General features: G+C 48.6%; 1 protein-coding gene across 2 annotated transcripts in view; it reads left to right on the top strand.

Moving 5' to 3' along the window:
• The window catches only part of LOC124003411 (forkhead box protein J3-like), a 141,428-nt gene that overhangs the window by 96,760 nt on the left and 28,896 nt on the right, over positions 1–15,772 (top strand). For both annotated transcript variants that reach the window (XM_046311653.1, XM_046311654.1), the window contains exon 3: positions 11,754–11,828. In XM_046311653.1, the coding sequence (XP_046167609.1) occupies positions 11,754–11,828 (75 nt within the window). The remainder of the gene's footprint in view (positions 1–11,753; positions 11,829–15,772) is intronic.

Genomic DNA, 15,772 nt, shown 5'->3' on the forward strand with positions numbered 1-15,772 from the left:
TCCTCTCGCCGGCTCTCCTCTCGGGCTCTCCTCTCGCCGGCTCTCCTCTCGCGGGCTCTCCTCTCGCCGGCTCTCCTCTCGCCGGCTCTCCTCTCGCCGGCTCTCCTCTCGCCGGCTCTCCTCTCGCCGGCTCTCCTCTCGCCGGCTCTCCTCTCGCCGGCTCTCCTCTCGCCGGCTCTCCTCTCGCCGGCTCTCCTCTCGCCGGCTCTCCTCCTCGCCGGCTCTCCTCTCCGGCTCTCCTCTCGCCGGCTCTCCTCTCGCCGGCTCTCCTCTCGCCGGCTCTCCTCTCCTCCGGCTCTCCTCTCCTCTCCTCTCGCCGGCTCTCCTCTCGCCGGCTCTCCTCTCGGCTCTCCTCTCGCCGGCTCTCCTCCGCCGGCTCTCCTCTCGCCGGCTCTCTCTCGCCGGCTCTCCTCTCCCGGCTCTCCTCTCGCCGGCTCTCCTCTCGCCGGCTCTCCTCTCGCCGGCTCGGCTCTCCTCTCGCCGGCTCTCCTCTCGCCGGCTCTCCTCTCGCCGGCTCTCCTCTCGCCGGCTCTCCTCTCGCCGGCTCTCCTCTCGCCGGCTCTCCTCTCGCCGGCTCTCCTCTCGCCCGCTCTCCTCGGCTCTCCTCTCGCCGGCTCTCCTCTCGCCGGCTCTCCTCTCGCCGGCTCTCCTCTCGCCGGCTCTCCTCTCGCCGGCTCTCTCTCGCCGGCTCTCCTCGCCGGCTCTCCTCTCGCCGGCTCTCCTCTCGCCGGCTCTCCTCTCGCCGGCTCTCCTCTCGCCGGCTCTCCTCTCGGCTCTCCTCTCGCCGGCTCTCCTCTCGCCGGCTCTCCTCTCGCCGGCTCTCCTCTCGCCGGCTCTCCTCCGGCTCTCCTCTCGCCGGCTCTCCTCCCGGCTCTCCTCTCGCCGGCTCTCCTCTCGCCGGCTCTCTCTCTCTCTCTCGCCGCTCGCTCTCGCGGGCTCTCTCTCTCTCCGCTCGCTCTCGCGGGCTCTCTCGCTCTCCGCTCGCTCTCGCGGGCTCTCTCGCTCTCCGCTCGCTCTCGCGGGCTCTCGCTCTCCGCTCGCTCTTTCTCCGCTCGCTCTCGCGGGCTCTTTCTCTCTCCGCTCTCCGCTCTTTCTCTCTCCGCTCGCTCTCGCGGGCTCTTTCTCTCTCCGCTCGCTCTCGCGGGCTCTTTCTCTCTCCGCTCGCTCTCGCGGGCTCTTTCTCTCTCCGCTCGCTCTCGCGGGCTCTCTCTCTCTCTCCGCTCGCTCTCGCGGGCTCTCTCTCTCTCCTCTCGCTCTCGCGGGCTCTCTCGCTCTCGCGGGCTCTTTCTCTCTCCGCTCGCTCTCGCGGGCTCTCTCGCTCTCTCCGCTCGCTCTCGCGGGCTCTCTCCGCTCGCTCTCGCGGGCTCTCTCGCTCTCGCGGGCTCTCTCGCTCTCGCGGGCTCTCTCGCTCTCGCGGGCTCTCTCGCTCTCGCGGGCTCTCTCGCTCTCGCGGGCTCTCTCGCTCTCGCGGGCTCGCTCGCTCTCGCGGGCTCGCTCGCTCTCGCGGGCTCTCTCCGCTCGCTCTCGCGGGCTCTCTCCGCTCGCTCTCGCGGGCTCTCTCGCTCTCGCGGGCTCTCTCGCTCTCGCGGGCTCTCTCGCTCTCGCGAGCTCTCTCGCTGGCTCTCTCTCTCTCCGCTCGCTCTCGCGGGCTCTCTCCGCTCGCTCTCGCGGGCTCTCTCGCTCTCTCCGCTCGCTCTCGCGGGCTCTCTCCGCTCGCTCTCGCGGGCTCTCTCGCTCTCGCGGGCTCTCTCGCTCTCGCGGGCTCTCTCGCTCTCGCGGGCTCTCTCGCTCTCGCGGGCTCTCTCCGCTCGCTCTCGCGGGCTCTCTCTCTCTCTCTCCGCTCGCTCTCGCGGGCTCTCTCCGCTCGCTCTCGCGGGCTCTCTCGCTCTCGCGGGCTCTCTCGCTCTCGCGAGCTCTCTCGCTGGCTCTCTCTCTCTCCGCTCGCTCTCGCGGGCTCTCTCTCCGCTTGCTCTAGCTTGCTCTCTCTCTCTCCGCTCGCTCTCGCGGGCTCTCTCTCTCCGCTCGCTCTACTCTCGCGGGCTCTCTCTCTCCTCTCGCGGGCTCTCGCTCTCGCGGGCTCTCTCTCTCTCTCCGCTCGCTCTCGCGGGCTCTCTCGCGGGCTCTCTCTCTCTCTCCGCTCGCTCTCGCGGGCTCTCTCGCGGGCTCTCTCGCGGGCTCTCTCGCGGGCTCTCTCGCGGGCTCTCTCTCTCTCCGCTCGCTCTCGCGCTCTCTCTCTCTCCGCTCGCTCTACTCTCGCGGGCTCTCTCTCCGCTCGCTCTACTCTCGCGGGCTCTCTCTCTCTCCGCTCGCTCTCGCGGGCTCTCGCTCTCGCGGGCTCTCTCCGCTCGCTCTCGCGGGCTCTCTCTCTCCGCTCGCTCTCGCGGTCTCTCTCTCCTCTCGCTCTCGCGGTCTCTCTCCTCTCGCTCTCGCGGTCTCTCTCTCCGCTCGCTCTCGCGGGCTCTCTCTCTCTCCGCTCGCTCTCGCGGTCTCTCTCTCTCTCCGCTCGCTCTCGCGGTCTCTCTCTCTCTCCGCTCGCTCTCGCGGGCTCTCTCTCTCTCCGCGGGCTCTCGCTCGCTCTCGCGGGCTCTCTCTCTCTCCGCGGGCTCTCTCTCTCTCCGCTCGCTCTCGCGGGCTCTCTCTCTCTCCGCTCGCTCTTGCGGGCTCTCTCTCTCTCCGCTCGCTCTCGCGGGCTCTCTCTCTCCGCTCGCTCTCGCGGGCTCTCTCTCTCTCCGCGGGCTCTCTCTCCGCTCGCTCTCTCTCTCTCCGCGGGCTCTCTCTCCGCTCGCTCTCGCGGGCTCTCTCTCTCTCCGCTCGCTCTCGCGGGCTCTCTCTCTCTCCGCTCTCTCTCGCGGGCTCTCTCTCTCTCCGCTCGCTCTCGCGGGCTCTCTCTCTCTCTGCTCACTCTCGCGGGCTCTCAGGCCTTATCGGAAAGATCACATCCCTTTCTGTATGACTGGACTAGATCTTAGATCTGCACCGCAGAAGATGTGGCTCAGTTCTTTCTATCTGCCTCAGTCAATCACATGGGGTTCTACCCACATGTTGATTGCAGGACACTGCAGACAAGCTATGTGTCATTCTTTCTCCTCTTTAGTCACGCTAAAATGGATATTTGAAGTGGCTGCGCTGGCCCTTGTTTTTAAAATTGCTCTTAAAAGCCTTGTGGGTGCCATCTTTCATAAGTCTCATTCTTTTTGTTGAAATTATGTTGATTTCATAGAGATGGGTTGAACCTAAATGGGATGGAATCACGGCAAGTGGAACCGATGCACCATGTCTGGAACCAACAGGACCCCGAACAGCTTCTACCCCCAAGCCATAAGACTGCTAAATAGTTAACCAAATAACTACCCAAATATCTGTAGCAACTCTTTTGACTCATCACATAAGCTGCTGCTACTGTTAATTACCTATCCTGTTGCCTAGTCACTTTACCCCTACCTATATGAACACATCTACCTCAATTAACTCGTACCCCTACACATCGACTCGTTACTGGTACCCATTGCATATAGCCAAATTAGCGTTACTTATTTTGTATGTATTCCTTGTTGTTTTTCTCTCTGCATAATTGGGAAGGGCCCGTAAGTATGAAATTCACTGTTAGTGTACACCTGTTTACAATTAGAGTTTGTGATTGATCCAAAACGGGGATCTGCCTCATCATTAGGGCTTTTCTCCCATCCAGTCTGAAGGGTCTTCGCCCCTGGCTTTATTGGTAGTGTAAAGTGAACGTGTTTGTGGTACATTAGTGTCAGTGTTATTATCTGGGAAAGGTGTCATAAGAAATCAACTTCAACTCCACTAGGACGGCTCTGAGTTATGCAATATACACTCCTGCTTCTTTTACTTGCTGGGGAAAACATTTTGATCACAATGCTGTAAATCCAAAGGTATTTAAGCGTCATCCCATTTGGAGTTGAATCTAAACAATTAACGAGCGTGTCCGGGCCTTCACTTACTTAGTAAGATAGACGTTTGCAAAAGGCTCACAAGTAAATACTTAACTTTACATGAGAGGTGTGAAATGTCAGAACAGCCATGTTGGGATGCCTGTCAGGAGGATATGTTTTTGAGGCAGAGATGCAGCAGCAGGGAAGGACAGCATTAGTGTAAGTTATGAACGTTAGACAGACCTGTGGAGAGACCGACCGCTCTTCACTGGTTCTCTGTGTGAGACGTCTACCTCCCTGCATGTCAGTATGTGTCCTGTGAGGCTGCAGTCCCCCTGGGTCTCTCAGCGGTGTGTGTACAGGGTGCTCTGACCCCTTCCCTCCCTGCCTGTGAGGAGAGGAGCAGGGTTCTGACACCGCCTGTCCCTTTGGCTCACTCTGAACGTTTGACACACGGAGCACGGGGTCAACGTGACCTACTTTCCCCTGGTGGCCCTTCTGTTGTGCCGCAGCTCCCCACTCCGCGGTGGTGTGTTTGTGGGGGAAGGTGGGGAGGGATGTCAGGGCAGGACGGAACTGCTTACGCCTTCACTGCTGTCCCGGTGTGTTAGATCACCACGTTCTTTAGGAAAAACGTTGTGGTGTGTGGGAGGCGGTTGTGGGAGACTCACACAGTGGATGAGCATGAGCTGCACTGTGGGGGTTGCAGGTACATGCTGGGCAGTGCTTGGGCTGGACCCCTGCTCAGCACTCGGCTCTGTCGGACTAAATTTGCATTACCGCTCATACTCAATGATCCCTTCTACTTCCTGTACTTGTGTTAACACTGGATCTGTACTAGGTACCTATCAGGCTGCTCCACCCTCATTGAGTGGCAGTAACATACTGCGTACTTTAGATGCTTAGGCTAATTGTAGTGTTGCTTTTCCCAAAACAGACACATTAATATGGCTAACTGGCTTTAATTGGGAGGATTCTCACCAGAAGAAGAAGTGGGTGTCATCAGGTTTCTCTGTGTAACACTGCAGTTGTAATGTGTTAAACGCTTCTATTCACTCCGCTTTCTCCCATGAATGACCCTCAGCCTGTTGGTTTCAAATCAAATCACATTGTATTTCTCACATACACATGGTTAGCAGATGTTAATGCGAGTGTAGCGAAATGCTTGTGCTTCTAGTTCTGACAATGCAGTAATAACCAACAAGTAATCTAACTAACAATTCTAAAACTACTGTCTTATACACAGTGTAAGGGGATAAAGAATATGTACATAAGGATATATGAATGAGTGATGGTACAGAGCAGCATAGGCAAGATACAGTAGATGGTATCGAGTACAGTATATACATATGAGATGAGTATGTAAACAAAGTTGCTAGTGATACATGTATTACATAAGGATGCAGTCGATTATAAAAAGTACAGTATATACGTATGCATATGAGATTAATAATGTAGGGTAAGTAACATTATATAAGGTAGCATTGTTTAAAGTGGCTAGTGATATATTTACATTTCCCATCAATTCCCATTATTAAAGTGGCTGGAGTTGAGTCAGTGTCAGTGTGTTGGCAGCAGCCACTCAATGTTAGTGGTGGCTGTTTAACAGTCTGATGGCCTTGAGATAGAAGCTGTTTTTCAGTAGTTTCACACCAGTGATGTGTAAGCCGAGAGAGGGGAGTGTGTTTGACAGAATGGAGCGTGCTGCTGGAGCGCAGAGCCTGTCAGGGCAGTGGAGGGCTGCCAGAGAAGAGTTCATTATGAAGTACAACTCTAATGCAGTGGCAGTAATCTAGGCTGGGTTGGGATAGATGACTGTATCAATGATTTAGACTCGCAAGAAGGACTTAAATGAAGACTGAGCAACCTCTCTCCCTGTGAGCACTACTACTACTGCACTACTACTACATCTCATTGAAGCCATGGAAGTTGAAGGCCGAACACAATACTGCAGGGATTGTTAGCAGTAAACGGGAGTTGAACATTTGCAGTCTTCGTTTTAAAAAACAAATCATTTTAAGACCATGGTACCAATAATTGCTTATTATACCAGACATTTTTTTTATTTGACCTTTAACTAGGCAAGTCAGTTAAACAAATTCTTATTTACAAATACGGCCTGGCTAAAGGCCTCCTGCAGGGCTGGGAACCAATGTATTTTAATATCGCGCACAGATGTTATAAGGATCGTTTAGTTGCTAATGGCAGCTGGCGTCACCCTGGTCGGACTCATTGAGAGACTCAAGTTGAAGGCCTTCACTGAGCCAGCCTGCAACATCACTTTTCGCCACCATGGCCTATTTATTTCCTTAACTTACCTCATTTACACTCACTGTATATAGACTTTTTGTTTTCTTTTGTTCCACTGTATTATTGACTGTATGTTTTGTTTATTCCATGTTTAACTCTGTTGTTGTTTGTCGAATTGCTATGAGAACTTGTTCTCAACTAGCTTACCTGGTTAAATAAAGGTGAAATAAAAAATAATATGCAGAGTTTGAGCTACTTTTTATTTATTTTATGTTATCTTAACCGACTTCATTTGGATTCAATGCGCTTTTGAGTTTTCAAATAGAAATAAATGGTGTCAAGTGATCAAGGACTTTGTCCATTCATTGACAGTGCATTCGGGACGTTTTCAGACCCCTGGACTTTTTCCACATTTGGTTATGTTACAGCCTTACTCTAAAATAGATTCACTTAATTTTTTCCTCATCGATCTACACACTACCCCATAATGACAAATTGAAAACAGGTTTGTAGATATTTTTGTAAATTTATGTAAAAACATACCTTATTTACATAAGTATTTAGACCCTTTGCTATGAGCCTAGGGGCAGCAGGGAGACTAGTGGTTAAATAAAGACTAGCCTAGTTAAATAAAGTTTCACTTAAAAAAAAACTAAATTGAGCTCCAGTGCTTCCTGTTTATATTGATCATCCTTGATGTTTCTACAACTTGATTGGACTTCATTTGGTAAAGCACCTAGCAGTCTATATAAGGTCCCACAGTTGACAGTGCATGTCAGAACAAAAACCTTGCCATGAGGTCGAAGGAATGTTCCATAGAACGCCAAGACAGGATTGTGTCGAGGCACAGATCTGGGGAAGTGTACCAAAACATGTCTGCAGCATTGAAGGTCCCCGAGAACACAGTGGCATCCATCATTCTTAAATGGAAGAATATTGTAACCACCAAGACTCTACCTAGAGCTGGCTGCCCAGCCAAACTGAGCAATCGGAGGAGAAGGGTCTAGTTCAGGGAGGTGACAGAGCTCCACAATTCCTCTTTGGAGATGGTTGTCCTTCTGGAAGGTTCTCCCGTCTCTGCAGCACTCCATCATTTTGACCTTTATGGTAGAGTGGCCACTCCTCAGTAAATTGCACATAACAGCCTGCTTGGAGTTTGCCATAAGACACCTAAAGACTCTCAGACAATGAGAAACAAGATTCTCAGGTCTGATGAAACCAAGATTGAACTCTTTTTGGCCTGAATGCCAAGTGTCACGTCTGGGGGAAACCTGGCACCATCCCAACGGTGAAGCATGGTTGTGGCAGCATCATGCTGTGGGGATGCTTTTCTGTGGCAGGAACTGGCATACTAGTCAGATCGAGGGGGGAAAAGAAACAGAGCGAAGTACAGAGATCCTTGATGAATACCTGCTCCAGAGAATTGAACCTGATCAATCAGCTCTGGAGACCTGAAAATAGCTGTGCAGTGACGCTCCCCATCCAATCTGACAGATCTTGAGAGGATCTGCAGAGAAAATGGGAGAAACTCCCCAAATACAGGTGTACCACGCTTGTAACTCGAGGCTGTAATCGCTGCCAAAAGGTGCTTCTACAAAGTACTGAGTAAATGTTCTGCCTACTTACAGTTGAAGTCGAAGTTTGCATGCACCTTAGCCAAATACATTTCAACTCAGTTTCTCACATTTCCTGACATTTAATCCTAGTACAAATTCCCTGTCTTAGGTCAGTTAGGATCACCACTTTATTTTAAGAATGTGAAATGTCAGAATAATAGTTGTGATTTCAGCTTTTATTTCTTTCATCACATTCCCAGTGGGTCAGAAGTTTACATACACTATTTGGTAGCATTGCTTTAAACAATTTAAACTCGGGTCAAACGTTTTGGGTAGCCTTGCTTTTTCAGTTCTGCCCACAAATTTTCTATAGGATTGAGGTTAGGGCTTTGTGATGGCCACTCCAATACCTTGACTTGGTTGTCCTTGAGCCATTTTGCCACAACTTTAGAAGTATGCTTGGGGTCATTGTCCATTTGGAAGACTCATTTGCGACCAAGCTTTAACTTCCTGACTGATGTCTTGATGTAGCTTCAATATATTCACATAATTTCCCTCCCTCATGATGTCTATTTTGTGAAATGCACCAGTCCCTCCTGCAGCAAAGCACCACAACATGATGCTGTCACCCCCGTGCTTCACGGTTGGGATGGTGTTCGACTTGCAAGCCCCCCCTTTTTTCCTCCAAACATAATAGTCATTATGGCCAAACAGTTCTATTTTTGTTTCATCAGACCAGAGGACATTTCTCCAAAGTACGATCTTTATCCCCATGTGCAGTTGCGAACCGTAGTCAGGCTTTTTTATGGTGGTTTTGGAGCAGTGGCTCCTTCCTTGCTGAGTTGCCTTTCAGGTTGTTGATATAGGACTCGTTTTACTATGGACATAGATACTTTTGTACCTGTTTCCTCCAGCAAATCTGTGATTGATTTACACTTTTCGATCCAAAGTACATTCATCTCTAGGAGAACGAATTTGTCTCCTTCCTGAGCGGTATGACGGCTGCGTGGTCCCATGGTGTTTATACTTGTGTACTATTGTTTGTACAGATGAACGTGGTGGTCCCTTCAGGCGTTTGGAAATTGCTCCCAAGGATGAATCAGACTTTTTTTTTCCTGAGGTCTTGGCTGATTAAAAAATATATATATATACACCTCATGATGTCAAGCAAAGAGGTGCTGTGTTTGAAGGTAGGCCTTGAAATACACCCACAGGTACACTTTCAATTGACTCAAATTATGTCAATTCGCCTGTCAGAAGCTTCTAAAGCCATGACATTTTCTGGAATTTTCCAAGCTGTTTAAAGGCACAGTCAACTTAGTGTCTGTAAACTTCTGACCCACTGGAATTGTGATACAGTGAATTATAAGTGAAATAATTTGTCTGTAAACAATTGTTGGAAAAATTACTTGTCATGCACAAAGTAGATGTCCTAACCGACTTGCCAAAACTATAGTTTGTTAACAAGAACTTTGTGGAGTGGTTGAAAAATGAGTTTTAATTACTCCAACCTAAGTGTATAAACTTCCAACTTTAACTGTTTGTCAATTTGATATTTCAGTTTATTTTCAATACATTTTCAAAACATTTCTAAACCTGTTTTTGCTTTGTCATTATGGGGTAGTGTGTGTAGACTGAGGGGAAAAATTAGTTTCATCCATTTTAGAATAAGACTAACATATCAAAATTTGGAAAAAGCCTAAGGGTCTGAATACTCTCCGAATGCGCTGTATACAGGCACCTCTCTCTGACACCTCTCTGACGCACACACTCCACTCCTCAGAGGGGTTGGCTTTGAATGCATTGTTGTACATCTGACTAGGTATCCCCCTTTCCTCACCACTCCTGCTCCTTGACGGCTGAGTCTGGAAGGTGGGTGGTTTTACTTGGGTCTTGGAGATTCTCCAGTACTTTTGTATACCCTTTTAGTCAGTAGTTGTGAAAGTAGCGCTCACCAGCCAAAAGTCTTCCCTGAAAATGTCATGCTACATCACATGTGCAGATTTGTGATCTCTTGTTCTCTCTCACTCTGCTGGGTGTGCATCTTGCTAGCTGTCACTCAAATGGCGAGGGGCTGAAGCTCATTGCTTTGCTTCATCTTGCCAGGTCACAGAGTTAAATGAGGACTTGTTCTCAACTGACCTACCTGGATAAATAAAGGTGCATTTTTTTTATATATAGTTTTTTTATTGGCTTAAACTAATTGCTGGGGACAATTTAGGGGAAATGGTGCCGTACGACTTCCAGAAAACACTTTTCAAACTAGGGATTTCAAATAAAATGTCATTTGTCACGTGCCGAATACAACCAGTGTAGACCTTACTGTGAAATGCTTACTTACACGCCCTTAACCAACAAGACAGTTTTAAGAAAAATAAGAGTTAAGAAAATATTGACTAAATGCACTAAAGTAAAAAAGAGTAACAACAATGAGGCGATATACAGGGGGTACCGAGTCAATGTGCGGGGATACAGGTTAGTTGAGGTAATATGTACATGTAGGTCGGGGCAAAGGTAGGGGGAAAGTCTGGGTAGCCATTTGATTAGCTGTTGATCGGTCTTATGGCTTGGGGGAAGAAGCTATTAAGAAGCCTTTTGGACCTTGACTTGGTGCTCCGGTACCGCTTGCCGTGCAGTAGCAGAGAGAACAGTCTATGACTAGGGTGGTTGGAGTCTTTGACAATTTTTAGGGCCTTCCTCTGACACCGCCTGGTATGTAGGTCTAGGCTAGGACCTGGTATGTAGGTCCTGGATGCCAGGAAGCTGGGCCCCAGTGATGTACTGGGCCGTACGTACTACCCTTTGTGTAGCATTAATTAATATTTAGTGGATAATTGAGGTAAGCCAGTAATTCTGCTCATAGATTAGGCATGTATGAACTACACAATGGCACATCGAGCCCAAAGTAGGAGGTTTTAAAAATACTTAGGTCGCGAGATACCCCAGATATTGGGGTTTGATATGCCTCTTCATTATTTGATAAGTGTTTGTTTTTAAATATATTTTCATTTTCTGAGCCTACTGAGGTGCAAAACTACCTTCTCTTTACTGATGTTACAACTAGCTCCATCTTGTGGGCTGTGTACTCATCTCACATCAACCTATGTCCAACTCAGCTGCACAAAAAAGCTTTGGGATCCTCCAATATCTATCAATATTACTCCATAAAATGAAGTGGAGATGCGCGCATTCAGGGATTCCACTAAGCCCATGGCTTGCCCAGCTCCTGCTGATTCCAGGGCCCTGCCTGCTTGCCTGCCTGCTTGCCTGCCTGGCTGGCTCTATCCTGACTGTTATTAATCCAGGAGCATCACTCTACAGCCTAGTGGTTAGAGTGTTGGACTAGTAACCGGAAGGTTGCAAGTTCAAACCCCCGAGCTGACAAGGTACAAATGTGTCGTTCTGCCCCTGAACAGGCAGTTAACCCACTGTTCCAAGGCCGTCATTGAAAATCAGAATTTGTTCTTAACTGACTTGCCTAGTTCAATAAAGGTAAATGAAAAACATGTTGCTTCAAGCCCCTGATCAGCCTCTCTGACGGTGAGGACCAGCCAACACCATAATGAGTTAACTTTCAGAATGCTCCATAATGTATTTCCTTCCCCCCAAGGAGCCTTGTGTAGCGTCAACTCATATCAGGCATCATCCCAGGGAGGGACTCATTCGGGATGCTTGTGTCACTTAATTCAAGTTGAGTTTTGATTTTTGGCGCCCATGTAATTTGAGAAGTAGAAGAAGCCAGGTTGCTGCAGGGTGTTGTTACCAGGTAGATTAGACCCTGTCTTCCTAGTGGCTTTGGCCAGGTTCAAGATAAAGATCTAGTGACTGAGTGTGTCTAGTCATGGATTTAGCAGATTCATTCCTCAGGGTGTAATTAAAAGTTGATCTTGACAGCGGGAAATGACTTGACACAGGATGATCGTGTAGCATGCTACCAAGATTCCCTTTTGAACTATGATATGCTTTCTCTTCTCAAAGACACGAAACCTCTTCCTCTGTTTTTTTATCCCTAAGCTCTAACCCTGATATTCTCTCTCTCTCTCCCCCCCCACAGAACTCAATACGGCACAATCTGTCATTGAACAAGTGTTTTCTCAAAGTGCCTCGCTCCAAAGATGACCCAGGAAAGGTAAGAGGACTGTCGGTTCAAACCCAACATACAGAGATGACAGTAAATGGAGTGGGAATGAACAGCTGCTGTCCACAGGTCGATGTAGCTGTCTAGATATATATATATAGATATGTCCACAGGTCGATGTAGCAGTCTAGATATATATATATATAGATATGTCCACAGGTCGATGTAGCAGTCTAGATATATATATATGTCCACAGGTCGATGTAGCAGTCTAGATATATATATATATAGATATGTCCACAGGTCGATGTAGCAGTCTAGATATATATATATGTCCACAGGTCGATGTAGCAGTCTAGATATATATATATATATATATATGTCCACAGGTCGATGTAGCTGTCTAGATATATATATATAGATATGTCCACAGGTCGATGTAGCAGTCTAGATATATATATATATAGATATGTCCACAGGTCGATGTAGCAGTCTAGATATATATATATAAAGATATGTCCACAGGTCGATGTAGCAGTCTAGATATATATATATAAAGATATGTCCACAGGTCGATGTAGCAGTCTAGATATATATATATAAAGATATGTCCACAGGTCGATGTAGCAGTCTAGATATATATATATGTCCACAGGTCGATGTAGCTGTCTATATATATATATATGTCCACAGGTCGATGTAGCTGTCTAGATATATATATATGTCCACAGGTCGATGTAGCAGTCTAGATATATATATATATGTCCACAGGTCAATGAAGCAGTCTAGATGTATATATATGTCCACAGGTCGATGTAGCAGTCTAGATAGATATATATATATATACATCACCCATGACAGAGAACTATTGATTGTCAAGGGAAATGAATTCCATTATCTTGGCTTTAATGGATTTCACCTTTGAGTTGTCTCTCTGAAATGTTATTACTCTTTCAAATGACTGCTCGACTTGTTGACTGCTCGATCCACACAGCAGACATTGTGGGCTAAGTTAGGAATGCTGTGTAGCGCAATGGTATGCACAGAAGATTTGACATCATTTTTTAAAACATAGACATAGACATTTTTTAAAACATAGACAACAACTAGACATCTTGTTCACCGATATATCGTGCATCCCTAGGAAAAAGCCATTGACCTTGTGGGAATAGGCCAAAATAAGGCCATAGTCCGGCCATTTCTAGTAACTCCCTAAAAGTGCCCCTCAGCACTTTGGAGGAGAGGAAAATTATTACTAGTATCCCCTGCTGTGTTTAGTTTCTCACATGGTTGGACCATGTGGGCCTATATTTAGTGTATCCTGGTTATGTGAATTGGTCTAAACATATGTAATCCCAGCTTTTTCTGGAGCACAGACAAGCTACCACTCTCTCCCCCACACACTCCACTCTTGCTCTCTCTCTTGCTCAATTCAATTTGCTTTATTGGCATGACGTAACAATGTACATATTGCCAAAGCTTGTTTGGGATATTTACAATATGAAAAAAATGAATCTAAATTGTCAACGGAACAACAATAACCAAGTGATAAAATAACCACATTCAACAATAACAATAAGCATACAGTAGAGGACATGTGCAGGTTGATTGGTCTGTCAGACACTGTCCCTCAACTTATGGCAGGCAGCAATGTAGTGCGCTGCCAACCCACAGCTCTCTGCGTCCTCCCCCAACAGGACGCCCCGCTCTCTTGCCCCGCTCTCTTGCCCCGCTCTCTCTCCCGCTCTCTCTCCGCGCTCTCTCTCCGCGCTCTCTCTCTCCGCGCTCTCTCTCTCCGCGCTCTCTCTCTCCGCTCTCTCTCTCCGCGCTCTCTCTCTCCGCGCTCTCTCTCTCCGCGCTCTCTCTCTCCGCGCTCTCTCTCTCCGCGCTCTCTCTCTCCGCGCTCTCTCTCTCTCCGCGCTCTCTCTCTCTAGCGCTCTCTCTCTCCGCGCTCTCTCTCTCCGCTCTCTCTCTCTAGCTCTCTCTCTCTCCGCTCTAGCTCTCTCTCCTCCGCGCTCTCTCTCCGCCTCTCTCTCTCCGCGCTCTCTCTCTCCGCGCTCTCTCGCGCTCTCTCTCTCGCGCTCTCTCTCTCCGCGCTCTCTCTCTCGCGCTCTCTCTCTCTCTCGCCTCTCTCTCTCGCTCTCTCTCTCGCTCTCTCTCCGCTCTCTCTCTCTCTCGCGCTTCTCTCTCTCTCTCGCTCTCTCTCTCTCCGCGCTTCTCTCTCTCTCTCTCGCTCTCCCTCTCTCGCCTTCTCTCTCTCTCTCTCTCTCTCTCCCCTCTCTCGCCTTCTCTCTCTCCCCTCTCTCGCCTTCTCTCTCTCCCCTCTCTCGCCTTCTCTCTCTCCCCTCTCTCGCCTTCTCTCTCTCCCCTCTCTCGCCTTCTCTCTCTCCCCTCTCTCGCCTTCTCTCTCTCCCTCTCTCCCTCTCTCTCTTCTCGCCTCTCTCCCCTCTCTCGCCTTCTCTCGCTCTCCCCTCTCGCCTTCTCTCGCTCTCTCCCTCTCGCCTTCTCTCTCTCTCTCTCTCTCGCCTCTCTCTCGTTCTCTCGCCTTCTCTCGCTCTCTCTCTCGCCTTCTCTCGCTCTCTCCCCTCTCTCGCCTTCTCTCGCTCTCTCCCCTCTCTCGCCTTCTCTCGCTCTCTCCCCTCTCTCGCCTTCTCTCGCTTCTCGCCCTCTCTCGCCTTCTCTCGCTCTCTCTCTCGCTCTCTCCCTCTCGTTCTCTCTCCCCTCTCTCGTTCTCTCTCCCTCTCTCGTTCTCTCTCCCCTCTCTCGCTCTCTCTCCCTCTCTCGTTCTCTCTCCCCTCTCTCTTTCTCTCTCCCCTCTCTCGTTCTCTCTCTCCCTCTCTCGCCTTCTCTCTCTCCCTCTCTCGCCTTCTCTCTCTCCTCTCTCTCGCCGCTCTCTCTCGCCGCTCTCTCGGCTCAATCCCTCTCTCCCTCTTCCTCTCCTCTCTCTCTGCTCTCCACACTCACACAGGCTTGAAGTGCTACACCGAGCTATGAACTGTAGAGGATGGGGACTGAATGCTTAATTTCATGTTTTGCTGTAATCCTCTGATGTTGACTCTCCTGGGAGCTGCTCCACTAAATACAAACCATCTATTGCTGTATGGATCCCATTCCAAATGCAGGGCCAACATGCTCGCTTCCTTAATGTTTTATTTGGAATTTCTCTCCCCCCGAAGATAACTTCAAAGAAGCGCTAGCCTCTCTTGATATGTTACATCAATATTGTAATGTGGCAGGAATATGAGCACTGCTGGTTGTATGAGATAGGCGAGAGCCATGTCTTTCTCTGAGATGGAGAGAGAGAGATGATGGCAGGCATGGCATACTCCTTTACCATGGAGGTAAAGGGATACAGTGTAGTGCCGATACGACTCCCACTGCAGATAGACCTACATATTAATTTACATGATGTTAACTGGTTAGTTTCAACTCAGTGACTAGGGTCTGGTTTCAATGATGGACGCGTTTGGCATAGAGGAACTACATCACTACTTGTAAATAAGAACTGACTTACCGAGTTAAAGGTTAAATGATTAGACTAAAGGTGAGAACAACAATTCACCTGACACTAGTGAATCCAAACATTACACTGTAGAGGTCGACCGACTGATCTTTTTTTAACACCGATACAGATTATTGAAGGACCAAAAAAAGCCGATACCGATTAATCGGACGATTTTTATATATATATATATTTATATTTATATATAATGACAATTACAACAATACTGAATGAACAATGAAAACTTATTTTAACTTAATATAATACATCAATAAAATCAATTTAGTCTCAAATAAATAATGAAACTTGTTCAATTTTGTTTAAATAGTGCAAAAACAAAGTGTTTGAGAAGAAAGTAAAAGTGCAATATGCGCCATGTAAAAAAGCTAACGTTTAAGTTCCTTGCTCAGAACATGAGAACAGATGAAAGCTGGGGGTTCCTTTTAACATGAGTCTTCAGGACTCTCGGGTGGCGCAGTGGTCTAAGGCACTA

The sequence above is a fragment of the Oncorhynchus gorbuscha genome, linkage group LG18, assembly GCF_021184085.1.
Source record: "Oncorhynchus gorbuscha isolate QuinsamMale2020 ecotype Even-year linkage group LG18, OgorEven_v1.0, whole genome shotgun sequence".
NCBI lineage: Eukaryota > Metazoa > Chordata > Actinopteri > Salmoniformes > Salmonidae > Oncorhynchus > Oncorhynchus gorbuscha.